This window comes from Myotis yumanensis, unplaced genomic scaffold, assembly GCF_028538775.1.
Source record: "Myotis yumanensis isolate MYYU_CA2020_CCGP unplaced genomic scaffold, mMyoYum1.0.hap1 SCAF_5, whole genome shotgun sequence".
In the NCBI taxonomy this organism is placed as follows: domain Eukaryota; kingdom Metazoa; phylum Chordata; class Mammalia; order Chiroptera; family Vespertilionidae; genus Myotis; species Myotis yumanensis.
Genome location: NW_027223756.1, coordinates 81849500 through 81867987, shown reverse-complemented (window position 1 = coordinate 81867987; position 18488 = coordinate 81849500). Strand labels below are relative to the sequence as shown.

General features: G+C 40.6%; 1 protein-coding gene and 1 pseudogene across 1 annotated transcript; both read right to left on the bottom strand.

Annotated features, from left to right (window-relative positions):
* Window positions 1-668: 668 nt before the first annotated feature.
* On the bottom strand, window positions 669-1685 carry LOC139011441 (olfactory receptor 7E24-like). Its single transcript, XM_070416980.1, has one exon. It carries the CDS (start codon window positions 1659-1661, stop codon window positions 669-671), a length of 993 nt encoding a protein of 330 aa, XP_070273081.1. The 5' UTR covers window positions 1662-1685.
* An 11861-nt stretch (window positions 1686-13546) lies between these two features.
* Window positions 13547-14492, bottom strand: LOC139009793 (olfactory receptor 7E178-like; annotated as a pseudogene).
* Between the last annotated feature and the right edge of the window lie 3996 nt (window positions 14493-18488).

The window sequence follows — 18488 nt, the reverse complement described above, 5'->3', positions numbered from 1 at the left end:
GTGTCTATGGGTTATGTATACATGCGTATGAGTTCTTTGGTTGATCTCTTCCCCCACTTTCCACACCACCTCCATTCACTCTCCCCTGTCTTCCCTCTGAGATTTGACAATCCAACTGCACTCAGTCATGTATACATCCCGATAGTCTTGTAAGGCTAGCTTCTAGCTCAGGGTAGGCAAGTGATATGAACAATCCAAGGACAGGGGAGAGGGTTGAGGGTCTCTGATTCCACAATCCAGCTCTTGGGTCCACTGGCAGTTGCATCTTCTTGACGAACTCCTTCAACAGACCTGGTCACCAGTGTTTATATATCGTCAAGGGGATTCCAATAAAATCCACAACTGAAAACCAGGGAACTTCATCATCAGAAATTACCTCAGTAAATATATTTGACAGATGCAAATTTTGTATGGAAAATACTCTAAAACTATGGGGAAAGAAGTAAAGTTTAAGTATATACTAAGAAAATTGTGCATTTCACCTGGATATCAGAATCAATTAGGAGAACCTCTCATTCATTTACTATGATGTACAAAGGATCCCAGGACACTCTGCCAATTCAATTAAAGACAAATCAAAAGATGTAAAGTTCATATGTGAGGCACGGAGAGGAATGAAAACTATGAGACAAAAAAAGAATGTGACCAAGGAGAGAGTATTCACTGGTCTACCTGTTTGGTTTTGTTGGTTTTACCAATCGTATTCCAAAAGAGATTGCAGAGATATTCACATTAGATTGTTTGCTGTAGAGCCGCCATAGGGCACTCTTAATGTCCCTGTTCCTCAGACTGTAAATGAAAGGGTTCAGCATGGGGGTAACTACAGTGTACATGACTGAGGCCACCACGTCCTTCCTGGGGGAAGGCAACAGTGCTGAACCAAAGTAATCTCCAAAACCTGTTCCATAAAATAAGCAAACAACAGACAGGTGAGAACCACAGGTGGAGAAGGCTTTATACTTCCCACCTATCGATGGAACCCTCAGAATGGAGGAAACAATTTTATAGTAAGAGCCAACGATCCCTGCGAGTGGAACACCACCAAAGATGGCGCCAGCAAAATACATGACTATGTTATTGGTGATGGTGTCAGAGCAGGCAAGATGAAGGAGTTGAGAAGGATCACAGAAGAAATTAGAAATGTTTACATCCTTGAAGCAGGTAAACTGTAATACCATCAAATTGTGCAGCTGAGAGTCCAAAAGGCTGCTGAAAAATGACACCAAAACTAAGAAGCAGCGGAGGCGTGGGTTCATGATGGCTGAGTAGTGCAGAGGGTGACAGATGGCCACAAACCGGTCATAGGCCATCACAGTCAAAAGCAGGTCATCCATACATCCAAAAAGGATAAGAAAAGACATCTGTGTCAGGCAGCCCCCATAGGAGATGACTCTGCTGTGAGTCAGGATGCCCACAGCCATCTTTAGAACAGTGGTAGAAATGAAGCCGATGTCTGCCACGGACAGGTTGCAGAGGAAGAAGTACATGGGGGTGTGCAGGTGGGAGTCAGAGCTGACAGTCAGGATGATAAGCATGTTCCCCAACACGGCAACCAGGTACATGGACAGGAAGAGCCCCAAGAGCAGAGGCTGCAGTTCCAGCTCATCTGAGAGACCCAGGAGGAAGAATTCTGAGACACGTGTTAGATTCTTTAGTTCCATGGGGCTGAGACATCTCCTACAAAACGAAAGATGCTTAGAGTAATGAAACAACTACACAGGCAACCAGTGCTGAGTCTATATTTTTGATTCAGTCAAATCAAAGTAAAGCATTTATAATTAAGGAGAGGTGGCAAACTCAGTACCTCAGAGGAATATTTCATTGATTTCTTCGGTATTTACCTGTTTCTATATATACCTACTTTAGAGACACTAAAGTTAATAAAGTTAATAAAGTCATGAACACAGTAAATAATAGTTTCCTCCTAAAGGAAATATATGGAAGAAGAAATATCTTTCTTATTTTCTTGCCAATGCTTCCATGGCATTAGGATTGATTTTGTACTCATAAACAGTCTTCCTGAAAATTTAGTTGTAAAGTATCATACTACACATGTTATCCCTGAAATGTTCTCATTAAAACTTCATGGTGTTTTTTTTTTTTTAAAAAAACTTCATGTTTAAATCTTTCTGTGAACTACATGCATCTAGTTTAAACCTTTAAGCAAATGAATATTATTGCCAGAGGAATAGACTCCATTTTATTTTTAATTCATTATAATGACAATCTTATGCAAATTGTTTTACCTGTCCAAATCACACAAGCAAGAATGTCTATAAGATAGATATGTGTGAAGTATAATTGTCTGCTTTGTAAAAATTAGTGCACATTGAATTTTACTATTAGTTGCCTAATTTTTTCTCCAATAAAAAATATGGAATACAATCAATTACCTGCTCTTATTGTTGGGATATAGATCCAGGATGTCCCCAAAGTCTGTCTAGTAATAGCCATCTCATGATAGATCCCATGAAATTCTCAACTTGTAGAGGAAATAATGCTTGCATTTCTTAAATGTCCTAAGTGAGATGGAAAAAACATTACTATTTATAAAATATCCTATAGACCACAATATATATTCCAGAAGGACCCCTATGAATCACTTTGTCCATCCTCTGATTTATAGATGACCTGACTGAGTCCCAGTAAGAGAAATCAATTATTTTGCCTCTGTTTCCTCATCTTAGACCAGCGGTTCTCAACCTGTGGATCACGGCCCCTTTGGGGGTCAAACGACCCTTTCACAGGGGTCGCCTAAGACCATCAGAAAACACATATATAATTACATATTGTTTTTGTGATTAATCACTATGCTTTAATTATGTTCATTTGTAACAATGAAAATACATCCTTCATATCAGATATTTACATTAGGATTCATAACAGTAGCAAAATTACAGTTATGAAGTAGCAACGAAAATAATTTTATGGTTGGGGGTCACCACAACCTGAGGAACTGTATTAAAGGGTCGCGGCATTAGGAAGGTTGAGAACCACTGTCTTAGACAAAACAGATTAGAGAAAAAATACATTTGTTCAGGTCTAGTGGATGGGAGAGCCCTGGGACAGGAGTCCGGAGATGAAAGTTTGAGTCCTACATCTCTCACACAGTAAAGTTAGAGTGTGTGCAGATATCTCAACCTCTCTCTGATGGCATTTTTTACCTACGAATGCGGAGACTAATACCCTCAGAAGTTTGGCAATTAATATATTCAGCTATTGCATTTTAATCAGAATTCAATTATTCTTGCAGTAGCAGGTTATTGATAAATTTAATCTCAAGAAATATTTAATGACATTTATTTAATTACCTGGCAGAGAAGCCAAAGCCTTTTTTATCCCAGGGAACCTGAACACGGTATCCTAAATGTGAAATCCTGAAAGTGTCTCAGTCCATGAAGTAAGATTGATCCTCCCCTTTCCCATCCTTTAAAATTGTTCAGTATTTAAAATCACCAGAATTTTTTGGCAATTGAATGATGTATGTCTTTTAAAAGGTAAATAATGAGTTCATAGGAAGTTCATGTCATAGATGTACATAGTAACTATTGCATCATGTCTCTAGTCCTATGGAATATTGCTGAATGGGATGAAAAAACAGGCAGAACAGCACCCAGTGGGTGGAAGCCTTTTTGCCTACTCTGTGCTGGTGTAAACTAAGGATCTAGTTCATGTTTAACAGGGATCTTTTTGTTTTTGTTGGCCACTCTGTGCCAAAGACAGGATAGGCTCTGAGGAATCACAAATGAATGAGATTCAGTCATTTTCCTTCATTCACTCAGTATGTACTTGAACAAGGACTAAATAAAATGTCCTAGCTGGTTTGGCTCAGTAGAGTGTCAGCCTGTGGACTGAAGGATCCCGGGTTTGATTCCAGTCAAGGGCACATGCCACGGTTGTGGGCTCGATCCCCAGTAGGGAGTGTGCAGGAGGCAGCCAATAAATGAAACTCTCTCATCATTGATGTTTCTAATTCTCTCTCCCTCTTCTTTCCTCTCTGAAATCAATAAAAATATTCTTTAAAGATATCCTTCAGAGATCCAGGTAAGCTCATACCTTCAAATCACAGGATATTTTAATATAGTGCGTAAAGCTAGCCTGTTGATATTAATAATGATATTTTAAATGTATTTTTCTTTTCTCTATACATTCATCACATACATAATCGCATATGTACTTTCACTATATTGTTTCATCCTTGCAGCAGTGCAGTTTTGACAACTAGGGATCAACTCAGATGACAATGTTGAGGTTCAGAGATACCCAGAACTTGCCCCATATTGCACAAGATAATAAACAGAGCAGACAAAATTAAACTAAATTGCTGGTCTCCAATTGCCCATGTGATAAATTTCTTTACTCTGTTTCCTGACACTTCAGAAAGATGAACACAGAAGTTCAGGGGTCTTTACCAAATGTACAGCTAAGATACACTTTTAACTGGTTTTAGTTTCCTAAATAGAACTCAAGACCCTCAATTTATGTCTCTTCTGGAGATTGAGAGGGCTAAGGTACAGAAATGAAGGAGGAAGAAGATAGTTTAAGGAGTGGGGGCAGGAGCAAGATCTGCCCTAAATTATAATCTGCTCATTTTTCTATGATCCCCACTTTGAGCTCAGCTATCCTTCTTTTCATCAGTGCAGCAAGGGGCATCCATTACTCTCTGCTGGGGTCCACTAGGAACCCCCAAGGGAAAGAGAACGGTGAACAGGGGGGTCTCTGCCTGGAGTGACCTGACAAGTTAAATGAAAGGCTGGGTTGCAAGAGAGAATAATGGTTATATGTGCTGTGTCTACAGTCTGGATGCCTGGATTCAAACCTGAATTCACTCCTATTTTACCACATAACCTCGTAGAAGTTATATTTAAATGCTGTGCTCCTTTGTTCATTTGTAAAATGATGATAATGTGCATTCCTCTTTGTTGGGGAGTGATTATGCAGACGAAATGGAACAAGCTGTACAACACTCAGCTCACAGCCTGGCTCTTAGGAAGTCCTCAGTGACCATCCATGATATCTGGCTTACTGTCTTCATCCTCCTCCTCATCATCATCATCAACACCTCATGATTTTGGTGTACTTAGGGGACTTTTTTAGAGAGATGAAAGGGAAGGGAGAGACAGAGAGACACATCGATGTGAGAGAGACACATCTATTGGTTGCCTCCTGCACACACCCCAATCAGGGCCAAGGAACCTGCAACCAAGATACATGCCCTTGACTGCAATCGAACCCAGGACCCTTTAGTCTGCAGGCCAACATTTTATCCACTGAGCCAAACCGGCTAGGGCTTAGGGGACAGTTTAGAGAGGCCTGTTTCCTGCCATCAAGGGGGTAATTTCTATGGGAATTAAAACTATTGTAAGAGGAAAGCAGAACTCTGAATGAAAGTTCTTGGACTCCCACCAGAACCAGGAACATAAACTTCATAGTGCTTGGAATAGAAACTGCATTTTGGTGCCCTACCACCTGCCTACCCCAAATGTCCTGCTTGTCCTGACCATAAGCAAACAACGCTCCCCAGGCCCTCCTCCCTCCACTGTCTCCCATGGCACTCACTGGGCTGGGCTGCCATTCTGCTGGCGCATGACCAAGGAGGGCCAGTCCTCTTCTGCCTGGTGAGCAATGATGGCTGAGGCTCTGTCCCCAGGACTGGCAGAAAGACAGACTCGGGCCAGACCTCCTGATGGAGATTACTGTTCTGAAAGGAAGAGGCACAGGTGTGAAGCCAGCTGGACAGGGACTGGAAACCTGAAAGGCTGGAGACACAGACTAATTATTTATGGTAGTATGCCTTTGAGCACTCAATGCACAGTCTTCTTAATTAACCAAATTGGTTCATGAACTCTATTCCCTGCAGACTTCACAATCTTAGAGAACCATGGGAGGAAAAAGTCAGTGTCCCTGGTCCAGCTCAATTACTTCTGAGCCCTATGCCATCCCATGGGAAGTTCACTTGCCTGCTTCTAGTCACCTATCCAAAAGGAAGACTCTCCTTATAAAGATTAGATTTATTATTTTCCCTAAGGGAAATAACTGTCCCCTAAGCCCACTTAAAAACTCACTTGCTGCCCTAGCGGGTTTGGCTCACTTGGTTGTATGTCTTGCCATGCACTGAAAGGTTGCTAACTTGATTCCTGGTCAAGGGCACATGCCTGGGTTGCAGGCTCAATCCCCAGGAGGGGGCGTGCAAGAGGCAGTTTATGTATTGATGTTTGGCTCTCACATCAGTGTTTTTCTTTCCCTTCTCTCTTCCTCCCTCTCTAAGGATAAATTTAAATTTTTTTAGAACTCACTTGCAATTTTGATTTTTTGAAATATGAAAATATTTCCATATTTGAGCATGTTTATGTCAGCAAGAAGAGCTTCATGCTTTTCTTAATATGAGTTCTCATTTCTTACGGAGTTCATTCCTTGGTAATTTTTTTGTTGCTAATTTAAGTAACATCACTGGTTTCATTTATTGTTAATTGATTTATATTGGCATATTAGAACCCAATTCAATTGTGCATTTCCATTATCTAGCACTCTTCTTTTTGTTTTATTGTTGACAGTATCACAGATGTCCCCCATTTTCCACCACTTTGGCTTCCTTCAACCAGCCCCATCCTACCCCAGGCCTTCACCACATTTTTGTCTGTGTTCACAGGCTATGCTTATACACATATATGTTCTTTGGTTAATCTAGTCCAGTCCCCCAGCCTCCCCTCTGAGATCTGTCATTCTATTCCCTGTATCCATGCCTCTAGTTCTATTTTGTTCATCAGTTTATTTGGTTAATTAGATTCTACATATAAGTGAGGTCATGTGACTTTTGTCTTTTTTTGCAGGGGGGTGTGGGGGGATACAGGCTTATTTCACTTAGCATAATAATCTCCAGGTTGATCCATGCTGTTGCAAGAGTGAGAGCTCCTTCTTTTATACATCCACATATTACTCCTCTGTGTAAATGTACCACAGCTTTTTTATCCACTCATCTACTGATGGGCATTTGGGCTGTTTCAAGATCTTAGCTATTGTAAATAATGCCCCTATGAACATAAGGGTGCATATATTCTTTCTGATTGGTGTTTCAGAAACCTTAGGATATATTCCCAGCAGTGTGATTGCTGTATCAAACAGCAGTTTCATTTTTAATTTTTTGAAGAAACGCCATACTGTTTTCCACAGTGGCTGTACCAGTCTGCTGTCCCACCAGCAGTGCAAGAGGGTTCCCTTTCCTCCACATCTTCATCATCACTTTTGTTTATTGATTAATTGATGGTAGCCATTCTGGAAGGTGTCAAGTGATACTTCACTGAAGTTTTAATTTGCATCAATCTGAGGATTAGTGACATTGAGCATCTTTTCATTGGCTTATTGGCCATCTGTATGTCCTCTTTGGAGAAGTGTCTCTTCAGGTCTCTATCTATTTTTTAATTTATCTTTATTGTTAAAAGTATTACAGATGTCCTCTTCTCTCCAGTTGAACCCTTACACCCTGCTCCAGCCCCCATTTGTATTCCTGGTGTTGAGTTGTATAAGTTCTTTATATATTTTGGAAATGAACCCCTTATCAGATGTATCATTGGTGAATATGTTCTCCCATACAGTGGATTGATTTCCTTTTAATTTGCTGTTTTCTTTATGCTGTGTAGAAGCTTTTTAGTTTGAAGTAGTGCCATTTGTTTATTTTTTCCTTTGCTTCTCTTGGCCTAGGACAGTGATGGCGAACCTTTTGAGCTCAGTGTGTCAGCATTTTGAAAAATCCTAACTTAACTCTGGTGCCATGTCACATATAGAAATTTTTTGATATTTGCAAACATAGTAAAACAAAGATTTATATTTTTGATATTTATTTTATATATTTAAATGCCATTTAACAAAGAAAAATCAACCCAAAAAATGAGTTCGCGTGTCACCTCTGACACGCGTGTCATAGCTTCACCATCACTGGCCTAGGAGATGTATAAGAGAAAATACTACTCTGTAAGATGCCTGAGATTTTACTGCCTGTTTTCCTCTAGGATTTTTATGGGTTTATGACTTACATTTAAGTCTTTTATCCATTTTGGGTTTAATCTACATGTTTGCTCTTGTACCAGTACAAGGCTATTTTGATTACAATGGCTTTGTAATATAGTTTGATAGCTGGTATTGTGATCACTCCATTGTTCTTCTTTCTCAAGATTCCTGCTGCTATTTGGGGTATTTTGGTTCCATATAAATTTTTGGAATATTTGTTCTAGATCCATGAAATATACCATCGGTATTTTACTAGGTATTGAATCTATCGATTGCTTTGGGTAGTATGGACATTTTAATAATGTTCATTTTTCCAATCCATGAATACAGTATATTGCTTCCACTTGTTTGTATCTTCCTCTATTTCTATTTTTCTGAGTACAGGTCTTTTACCACCTAGGTTAAGTTTATTTCTTGGTACCTTATTTTTTTGTTGTTGCAATCAGAAGATCCTTAACTTAATCACATTTGCGAAGTGCCTATTGCCATCCAAGCTAACATATTCACAGGTTCCAGAGCTTAATGCATGAAAATCTTTGGGAGGTTATTCAACCTATGACAGGACATGTGTGTGAAATAAAATTTCCCAACAATTGACCCATAAGTCTTGAGCTGAGAAGGTGGAAAAGCTCTCTTGCTGATTTTCTTTGAGCATGACCATCTCCTGATCCTGGCTCACATGGAGATGAGGCCGCACTGGACAGGTGAGCTTTGGTGGCAAGTGACAGACAATCTCCTGATTCATCGGAACCTAGCGGAGCAGAGGCTCGGCTGTGCACTGGCACAACTGCACGTAGGGGCTCAACCATCGTGAGGGCTTCCTTTCAGATTATCAGCTTTATTTTCTCAGACTGGTTACCTCTACATAAAAAGAGACATGGGAAACAGCTGCTCTCATTACTCACATCTGGCAACTTCACTACTTAATAGAAACTCGATGTATTTAAGCTCCTTTGTGTTAAAAAAAAAAAAAAAAAAAACACCTTAGAAAAAGATTCTAATTGGCACAGGCATGTCTTCTTTGCACGCTGAGTAATCTACTGCGGTCAGGAGACAATGTTACTGGCAAACCCTTCAGAACCACATTTGTTTATTCAACTTATCAAACCTATTTTTACTGACTATTTACTATGTGTCAGTCATTATTTTAGGCTCAAATGCCACAGGATTAAGAGAATCTGGGGTATGGGAAGGAGCAGGCTGTCATATTCAAACCAGTGGTCTTCATAAACCTCACTGAGAAAGTTACATTTGTGAAGATGGTGAATGATTTAGGTGAGTGCACATGTGGGGAAACAGTGCCCCAGGCAGAGGGTGAGGTTAATACCAAGACCCTGAGGTGGGAGGTTGCCTGGAGGCAATGTGGCTGCAGCAGAGCCAGTGAGGGGAACAGAGCAGCTCAGTGGAGGACAGGCTTCAGGGGTCATCCTGTGAGGCTTTCTCTGCCACTGAAGGGTTTGCCTTCATTACTCTGAGTGACTGGGAGTCACTGCAGGGGTTTGAGCAGACACATAACATGGCCTGGCTTAGGATTTTAAAAAATCATATGGCTGGTGGGTTGAGCATGGATGGTAGGTTGTGAAGCAGGCTGCTTGGACTGGCTTATGCTATCCAGGTGTGATATCGGTTGTTAGGACCAGGGTAGGGATAGTAGTGTAAGGGTTGGAATTGGTCAGTTGTGCTACATTTTGTAGGAGAAGCCACCAGAATTTGTTGTCAGTCAGGGTGTAAGAGAGGGGAAAAGCCAAGAATGTCTCCAGGGTTTGGGGTTGGAACAACTGGAAGAATGGAATTGCACCCACTGAGACAGGGAGGTCTGTGAGTGGAGCAAATTGGGAAGGAAAGAGAACATTAGGAGTTGACATTTTGAAATGTCCAAATGGAGACATTCTGAATGGATAAATACTATATTATTTTACTTACATACGTTACCAAGAGCAGTAAAATTCATAGACACAAAGTAGACTGGAGTTTGCCAGGTTCTGAAAGAGTGAAAGAATGGGAACTTAGTGTTCAGTGGGTACAGAGTTTCCGTTTGGGAAGATGGAAAAAGTTCTGAGACACATGGTGGTGATGGTTACATAACACTGCCAATGTTCTTAACGCCAAGGGTCTAAATTGTACACTTAAAAATTGTTAAAATGCTACTGTAAGAAAGTAAAATACTTGGTTTCTGAGGCTGTCTTCCTTTCAGCCTGCATTTCCCCCAAGGTCTTCAGGCTAATAGCTCCTGCCATAGATATGCTAATTCATTAGAGGAATTCTGCTTGAGACTTGAGTTTTTGGAAGAATAGTCCCTTGCCAGAAATTGCCTCTCCCAAGGAGATGGGGAAATTTGTGCAAAATAGTGAATGTTTATCAAACATCAGCAGGACGCAACAGAGAGATTCTATTCTTTCTCAGTCAGACCCCTGCAGGCACCCAGAGATGTCTGCTGCCATCAATCACCTCCTATCCTCATTTTCCCTTCCCTGATTTAAAGGAAGCCTGAACTTGGGGCTGAGGGAGGATGGATTTGAGGAACCTCTAAAGCCCCCATCTTCTCAATTGGGCACCATCTTGATCAATAAACCTTCCTTAACTCCAAACTCAGACATTTTGAATATTGGCCTTTTGAAATGTTGGTCACATTAACTTTTAAACTGGTAACAGTACATTTTATGATATGCTAGAGGACTAGTGCATGAATTCGTGCACAGTGGGGGGGGGGGGGGGTGTCCCTAGGCCAGGCCAGTGATCAGGGCTGGGCTGATGTGGGGAGCCAGCCCTTGGCTCCCTTGGGAAAAGGGTTGTGTCTGCTGCCACCCACCCCTAGTTCCTAGTCCCAACCCCGAGTGGGGTCAGAAGAGAAGGCAACAGTCGCTGGGCCAGGTGGGGCAGGAACAGATGCCAGACATCAATGCCACCAGCCGGCCATGGGAGGTTGGCTGTGGGAGCACACTGACCACCAGGGGGCAGCTTCTGCATTGAGCATATGTCCCCTGGTGGTCAGTGTGCATCATAGCTACCGGTCAACTGGTTGTTCCAGTTGTTCTGGCCACTCAGTCATAACGATTGCTTAGGCTTTTATATATAGAGAGTTTAGCCACAATAAACATATTAAGTAGAACAAAATGATGAAGCCCTTTAAATTTCTCTAGTGATAGCATTGATTGGATATTTGTGGTGGGGCTGATCAACCATACTGGATAATTTATGCTAATGAAGTGATCAAAGATGGAGATTGATCATGCCAAAAAGACTAACTAGGTAAATCAAGAGGTGGGGCTTTAGGCCAAATTATGTCAGCCCACTGGGGAGGAAAGCTGGAAACTGTGTTCAACCAAATGGGCAATAATTCAATTAATCACATCTAGGTAACAAAGCCTCATTAAAAACTCTGGATACTGAAGCTCAGGTGTGCTACCTGGTTGGCAAGACTCTGAGTTTTGTGTCACATTGTGTCAGACTTCATGGGGAGAGGACAAGAAGCTTTCATATGGGATGCTTCATTATTCCCTATGTCTATCTTCTTTTCACTAGTCCTAATTTGTATTCATTTTTATTTTGTTTTGTTTTATGAATTTTTTTCTTTATTAATTCAGGTATTACATATGTATACTTATTCCCCCATTGCCCCCCCACCCCTCCACTCATGCCCTCAACCCCCCCCCCCCCCTCCCCGTGTCTGTATCCATTGGTTAGGTTTATATACATGCATACAAGTCCTTTGGTTGAACTCTCTTCTTTAACCTCGCCCTCCCCTACCTTCCCTCTGAGGTTTGATATTCTGACCAATGCTTCTCTGTCTCTGGATCTGTTTTTGTTCATCAGTTTATGTTGTTCATTTTATTGCACAAATGAGGGAACTCATGTGATATTTATCTTTCTCTACTGTAATCAAACTGTAACCATACATACAACACTGTCCTAAGTTCTGTGGCTCATGCTGGTGATTCTTCAACCTGAGGAAATGGCCTCATTCTGAGTCACTTGAGCAAATTACTGAATGTGAGGGAGACCCTGAGTTTGTGGCTTACTGGTCTGAAGTGAGGGTGGCCTTGGGGACTTCTGAACTTGTGGCTGGTGTCTTAAGTAAAAACAGTCTTGCAGGCACTGTTCCCTCAGACTCGGTGGTTATGCAAACTCTTTGTAACAAGGAAGGGCATTGGATGAAGTCAAGCCAAGTTGAAGCCCCTCAAAGGGCTCCTAAAATCACCAGGAAGGTCTGGGTTGAGGATGATCCTTTAGAGTTGGCTGGTATTGGTGACCAGATGCCAAATGTCATGGCATGTGAGCCGCTACAGAAGGAGGCGTGACCTTGGTTACCGTGGCTCTCTGCAGCTGAGGCAGATCCCTATGGGGGCTGATGCTGAGGGCTAAAAATGTCCCTCATAACTTAAAGGATAACTTTTCTTTTTATTGTGGTAAAATAACAAAACATAAATTTACCATCTTAAGCATTTTTATTGTTGTTGTTGTTAATCCTCACCAGAGGATATTTTTCCATTGGTCTTTTAGTGGAAGAGAAGGGAAAGACAGAGAGAAACACATTGATTGATTGCCTACTGCACCAGCCCTGACCAGGGACCCGAGACAGGGAGAAGCCTGCAACCAAGCTTCAATCTGGTGATCAAAATCGAACTAGGACCCTTTGGTCTGCAAGCCGATGTTCTATCCACTGAACAAACCCAGCTAGTGCCCATTTTAACCATTTTAAGTGTTGAGTTCAGTAGTTAAGTACATTCACAGTGCTGAGAAACCATCACCAAAATTCATCTCCAGAACTCTTTTCATCTTGCAAAATGAAACTCTTTATTTCCCAATTAAACACTAACTCTCTATTCCCTCTTCCCCCAGCCTTTGGCAATCAAAATTCTACTTTATGTGTCTATGAATATGACTACTTTAGGTGCCTCATATAAGGGACTTATATAATATTTGTTCTTTCATCTTGGACTATGTAATTGATGGAGGAGATGTTACATAGAATGGAAAAAAATTATCAAGATAATTGGGAATCATACATTCAGTTATCCTAAGAAAGTCCCAGTTGTTAACTACTTATTCAAACTCAGTATTAATACCATCCCATTAAAATTTCAAAATACCCTTGCATGCATACAACATTGAATGGTAAACTATTTTCTCAAAAATATGGCCAACGTCATGAATCAGGAAATATATGGAAAAATAGAGAAGAATCATGGGGAAAGTACAAAAAGAATAAATAACAACAACGAGAGAGCTATCATTGTTTTTTAAGAATAGAAACAAGACTGCTCATGACCAAGAATCCTGGGTATTGCATAAGGAAAGTAAGAGGTGTAGACTGAAATATCACGTATAATCCTGAAGGGGTTATGACATAATTTGGGAGTCCAAAATAATCTCTCAATTCCATTACAGCAGTTCTAAGAGGGAAAATTGTGTGAGCAGAAAGCAGAGAGCCATATAGTTACCTATGCATTGTGTGACTGCAGATTCAGAATATCTGGTTGCACATTTGATTTTGCTGCTTTTTCCAGTCTATGAACCAAAAATGATAGCACAGGTATAGAGATCAGACTATTCTTCTGATCATCCTCCATAGGGCACTCTTGATGTCTCTGTTCCTCAGGCTTGTAGATGAAGGGGTTCAGCATGGGGGTGACCACACTGTACATCACTGAGGCCACCGCATCCTTCCTTGGGGAAGATGACACAGCTGAACTGAGGTACACACCAAGGCCTGTTCCATAAAATAAGCAAACAACTGACAAGTGAGAGCCGCAGGTGGAGAAGGCTTTATATTTTGAACCTGCTGATGGGATTCTCAGAATGGAGGACACAATTCTATAGTAAGAGAAAAGGATCCCTGACAGTGGGACACCACCAAAGATGGCTCCAATAAAGTAGATCAATATGTTATTGGTGGAGGTGTCAGAACAGGCAAGGTTGAAGAGTTGAGAAGGGTCACAAAAGAAATGAGGGATTTCCACATCTGCACAGAAGCTAAGTTGTGACACCATCAAGTAGTGCAGTTGGGAGTCCAAAAGGCTGAAGAAATATGTCAACAGGACCAATAAGCCACAGAGGCGGGGGCTCATGATGACCAGGTAGTGTAGGGGCTGACAAATGGCCAACAACCGGTCATAGGCCAACACAGCCAGGAGTAGACTTTCCAAACATCCAAAAAGAAAAATAAAGGTAACCTGAGTTAGGCAGCCTGCATAGGTGATGGATTTGCTGTGTGTCTGGAGGTTCAGCAGCATCTTGGGAACTGTGGTGGTGCTGAAACTGATGTCAGCCAAGGACAAATTGGAAAGGAAGAAGTACATAGGTGTGTGGAGGTGGGAGTCAGACATGACAGCCAGGATAATGAGTAGGTTCCCTAGCATGGTCACCAGGTACATGGACAGGAACAGCCCAAACAGAAGAGGCTGCACTTCTGGATCATCTGAGAGTCCCAAGAGGAAGAATTCTGAGCCACGTGTTCGATTCTGTGGTTCTATGCATATAGGACACATTTTGAAAAAGAAGAGAGCATTAAATAAATGAAACAAGTGTAGAGGCGTCCATATTTTGGATTCAAGCAATTCACAAATACAGTATTTACACTTGAGGACCACATACCCTCCTCACTCATTACCTTCAGCAACATGACTATGTTGTTAACTCTTTTTAGAACTCTTTCCTTATTGATGTCTGGGCTATTCATCTGTTTCTACATACAAACACTTTAGAGTCACTGGGTCAAAGAATATTAGAGAAGAAAGGACATGTTGAGGTAACAAGTCCATGAGCACATCAAAATATCAGCCCTCAACTTTTGAAGGAAAAATATGGAATGAGATATATTATTTTATAAGACAAATATTATAATTGAAAGAAACTAAGAAGCAGTTGAAAGTACTTTATCTCACCCAAATGCAGTATAAGAAGTTTCCTTATTTTAAAATGTAATCTAGAAAGAGCTAAAACCACATTAACTCTATTCTAACCTAAAATAAAATCTTCATAATCAGATAGCATTTTGACATGGCAAATCTCTTTAAGGGTTTTCATCTTTATTTGGTTTTTGACATCCATCTTTCATGAAGAGAAGTGCTCACTCAAATGGGTGGGTTGTCTGACAAAAGTCCCTCAAGTATAACTCATATATAAATGCTTGGTCTTAGTAGACCACATATTTTGAAAAATATGTGTGTTTTTTGCTTTGTTTTCTTTAATATATTTTTACTGATTTCAGAGAGGGAGTGAGAAATAGAAACATCAATGATGAGATAGAATCATTGATTGGCTGCCTCCTGCACACCCCCTACTAGGGATCAAGCCCACAAACCGGGCATGTGCCGCCCTTGACCAGAATCAAACTGGGGACCCTTCGGTGTGCGGGTCAATGCTCTATCCACTAAGGCTTAGCCAAACCAACTAGGGGGAAAAAATATGTTTTCATTAAGTGAACAAAATCATACAGCATCACTGATCCTGAATATGATAGTAATTTACAGTGCACCAATGATTAAATAATAACGAACTTTCATGAATACTCTGTACTTACTTTTCTTTTTAGAAAGGTTATTTTCTATCAGTGATACACAAACCAAGAAAAACATCTGAGATTGAGTTTGCACTTTACTGTTTAGTTTTATAGTGGATGGGTAACACTTCTTAAATTTGTCTTTAATCAGAAACATTTGTGAAGGGTTGATTTCTCATCAAAACCAACCCTCCAATGAACAGTGGAGAAATTTAGGGTCAAAGTTTCCTTAAACTTTAAATTGGCTTTCTTATGCCAGCTTCAGAGCTTTCCAAGTCAGTTCTTCCTTACAGAGGGATTGCATTTCTCCTAAATCAGTCCACTGAAGGCAACTCAGATCATTTCTCTTGACAGGTCAAAACATGAGGCAATTACAAAATATTACTTTGTCAAAATATTTATTCCTTCGTGTGACATGCTAGATTCCTATGTGTATAGCTGATCATTTCTATTTTATAAACACTGCCTAAATTTACATTCACTACATCATAAAAAAAAACTATTTTTGCTTTAAAAAATGATGTAACTTGGGAAAGATCAAAAGGGAAAAGAACAAAGACCACTATTGCAAACACCTGGATATTTTGCTAATCTGTAAAAGGGGTATATTAATTAAACTGACCTTATAGGGTTGCTATAAGAAATAACATTGAACTATAAATATAAAATATTAAACACTGGTATCAGTGCAAGTTGATCATTAGAATTACCTATCCATCTTTTAAGTTTAATGATGGGCTTGCCATAACCTAGAACCAATTAAATCAGAATTTCTACACATAAGTATTTTGGGTATGTTAACATATAGCCAGTGGAGGGAACTATTGCCAGGCTATTTATAAATGTTGTATTAAGTCACAATTATTATCAATACCATTTTACCCATTACCCATATGAAAATACGAATATTTAATAATACGTGCTGAAGAACTCATATTTCTTATTGATAAAACTTGAAGTTATTTTGCTATTCCTGCATGGTCTTCCCCTGCGCTTAGTTGTCCGAAGGGAAACATTGTCATGAATTTGCTGGGTGCATTCTCTTTTCAGTATTTTTATAATGTTAGCCATAAGCTATGTACACATAAGCAGTTTTCTTGAAAACTTATCTAAATACTCTCATGCTACACATATTGCTGCCTGAGTTCTCATTTTTACCACAGCATTGCATTTCAGGTCTCTCTGTGAAATGCATACATCACTTTCAGCACTTTAAATGATGATTAGTATTACCTGATGGATAATCATTTTCCTTTTCAATTTTTTATTATGCCAGAGCTAAGAAAATTCTTAAGTTCCTTGCCACATCAAACAAGTGAGAATTTTCTAAAGGTATATTTAAAAACATATAATTGAGTGAGTTGTAAAAATTGATATATGTGCCATTTTGCTATTAATTACCTATACTTGTTTTCCCAATAGAAGAATGAGACAAAATCAACTACATGCTCTGATTGCCAAGGTATAAAGTTAGAAAGTTCCCTGAAGTCTGACTAGCAATAGTCTTCATGATAGAGCCCCAGGAAAATGCACATCTTGTACAGGGAATTATGTTTTCATATCTCAGTTTTACAAAATATGCTGAGAAATGCATTGCTACTCATAGGAAACCTATAGTCCACAACATTAATTTATTAAAGGTCCCAGTAAACCACTTGGTACATTTTGCTAATTCACAGATGAACTCACCAAATCCCAAGGAAAAGAACTGCTGATTGTGCCTTCACTTGCTCATCTGAGACTAAAGCAGGTTTGGAAAGAAACAATCATTGTGCTGCAGTGGCGGGGACAGAGCCTGGGGTGGGAATCAGGAGACCTGTGTCTGAGTCCCACAGCTGTCACCACAAATGGGAAGTGTGGGTCAGTCCTTCCACCTGTCTGTGCTGGTATCTCTTACATAGAAATGGGAGAACAGCACCCGTCTCTGGGAAATGTGTGGCATCAAACAGAGGTTTGCCCTTATAGACATTCACTGATGGTCTTTAAATCAGATTGGAAGAGTGGGTTTGTTCATGAAAATCAACCCCAGGAAAGGCTGAAGGACGGCATTTTATTCTATGATACGGTAGAGAGAGATGAAAGCCTGTCATGTCCCAGGTAACTCACTCATGGAATGAGTGGCCATCCTGAAATGTGTCTCAGTCCACACAACAGGATTTCCTTCCCTTTCTCTTTCCCTCTCTTTTTTTATTCTTTCATTTTTATGAAAATCTCCACCATTTCTCTTTGTATTTAAATCTGTGGATTCTATTAAATGGAAATGAAAGTTTTCTTAGAAAATCTGTGACATAGATGCACACAACACTATTTTATCCTCTGCTAGCCCCAGGAGAGGAGGCATTGCTGGAAGGGGGCAAAGTACAGGAGAGAAAGCACTGGGCTGTGGAAGCCTTAGCACCCACGCTCTGTTTCTGAGACCCAAGGAAGCGTCTCTTCAATATTTAGCAGAGACTGTTGTTGTTCTCTGGGCAGCAGAGTATAGGCCCTGGGGGATCAGAAAGAATGAGACTCAGATATTTCCCTCCAGCTATTCAGATTCTACTCTTTTAAGGACAAAAATACCTGAAACGTTCCATACTGGTGCCCTCCCAGCTGTCTGTCCCAACTCTCCTGTCTGTCCTAATGATGAAAAAAAAATGCTCCTGACAGTCCCTTCTCCATCCATCGCCTCCACAGTACTCACTGGGCAGTTCTGTCCCTGCTGGAGCCTGACCAAGGAGTGGGAATCCACTGCCCCTGTCCTGCCTGGCAAGCAATGAAGGTTCAGGTTCCATCAAGACTGGCAGGACGTCAGAGTTAGTCATGGGCTCCTGATGCAGTGGATGCGAGAGGAGAAGACTCAGATGTGAAGCCTCCTGGACTGAGACGGGAACCTGAAGGGCTGGAGGCACAGCTGGTTATCTATTGCTGCATGGCCCTGGGAGCTCAATGCACAGAGCTCATAATTGGTCAAATGGGTCCAAGTTATCCCAGTCTCTGAAGA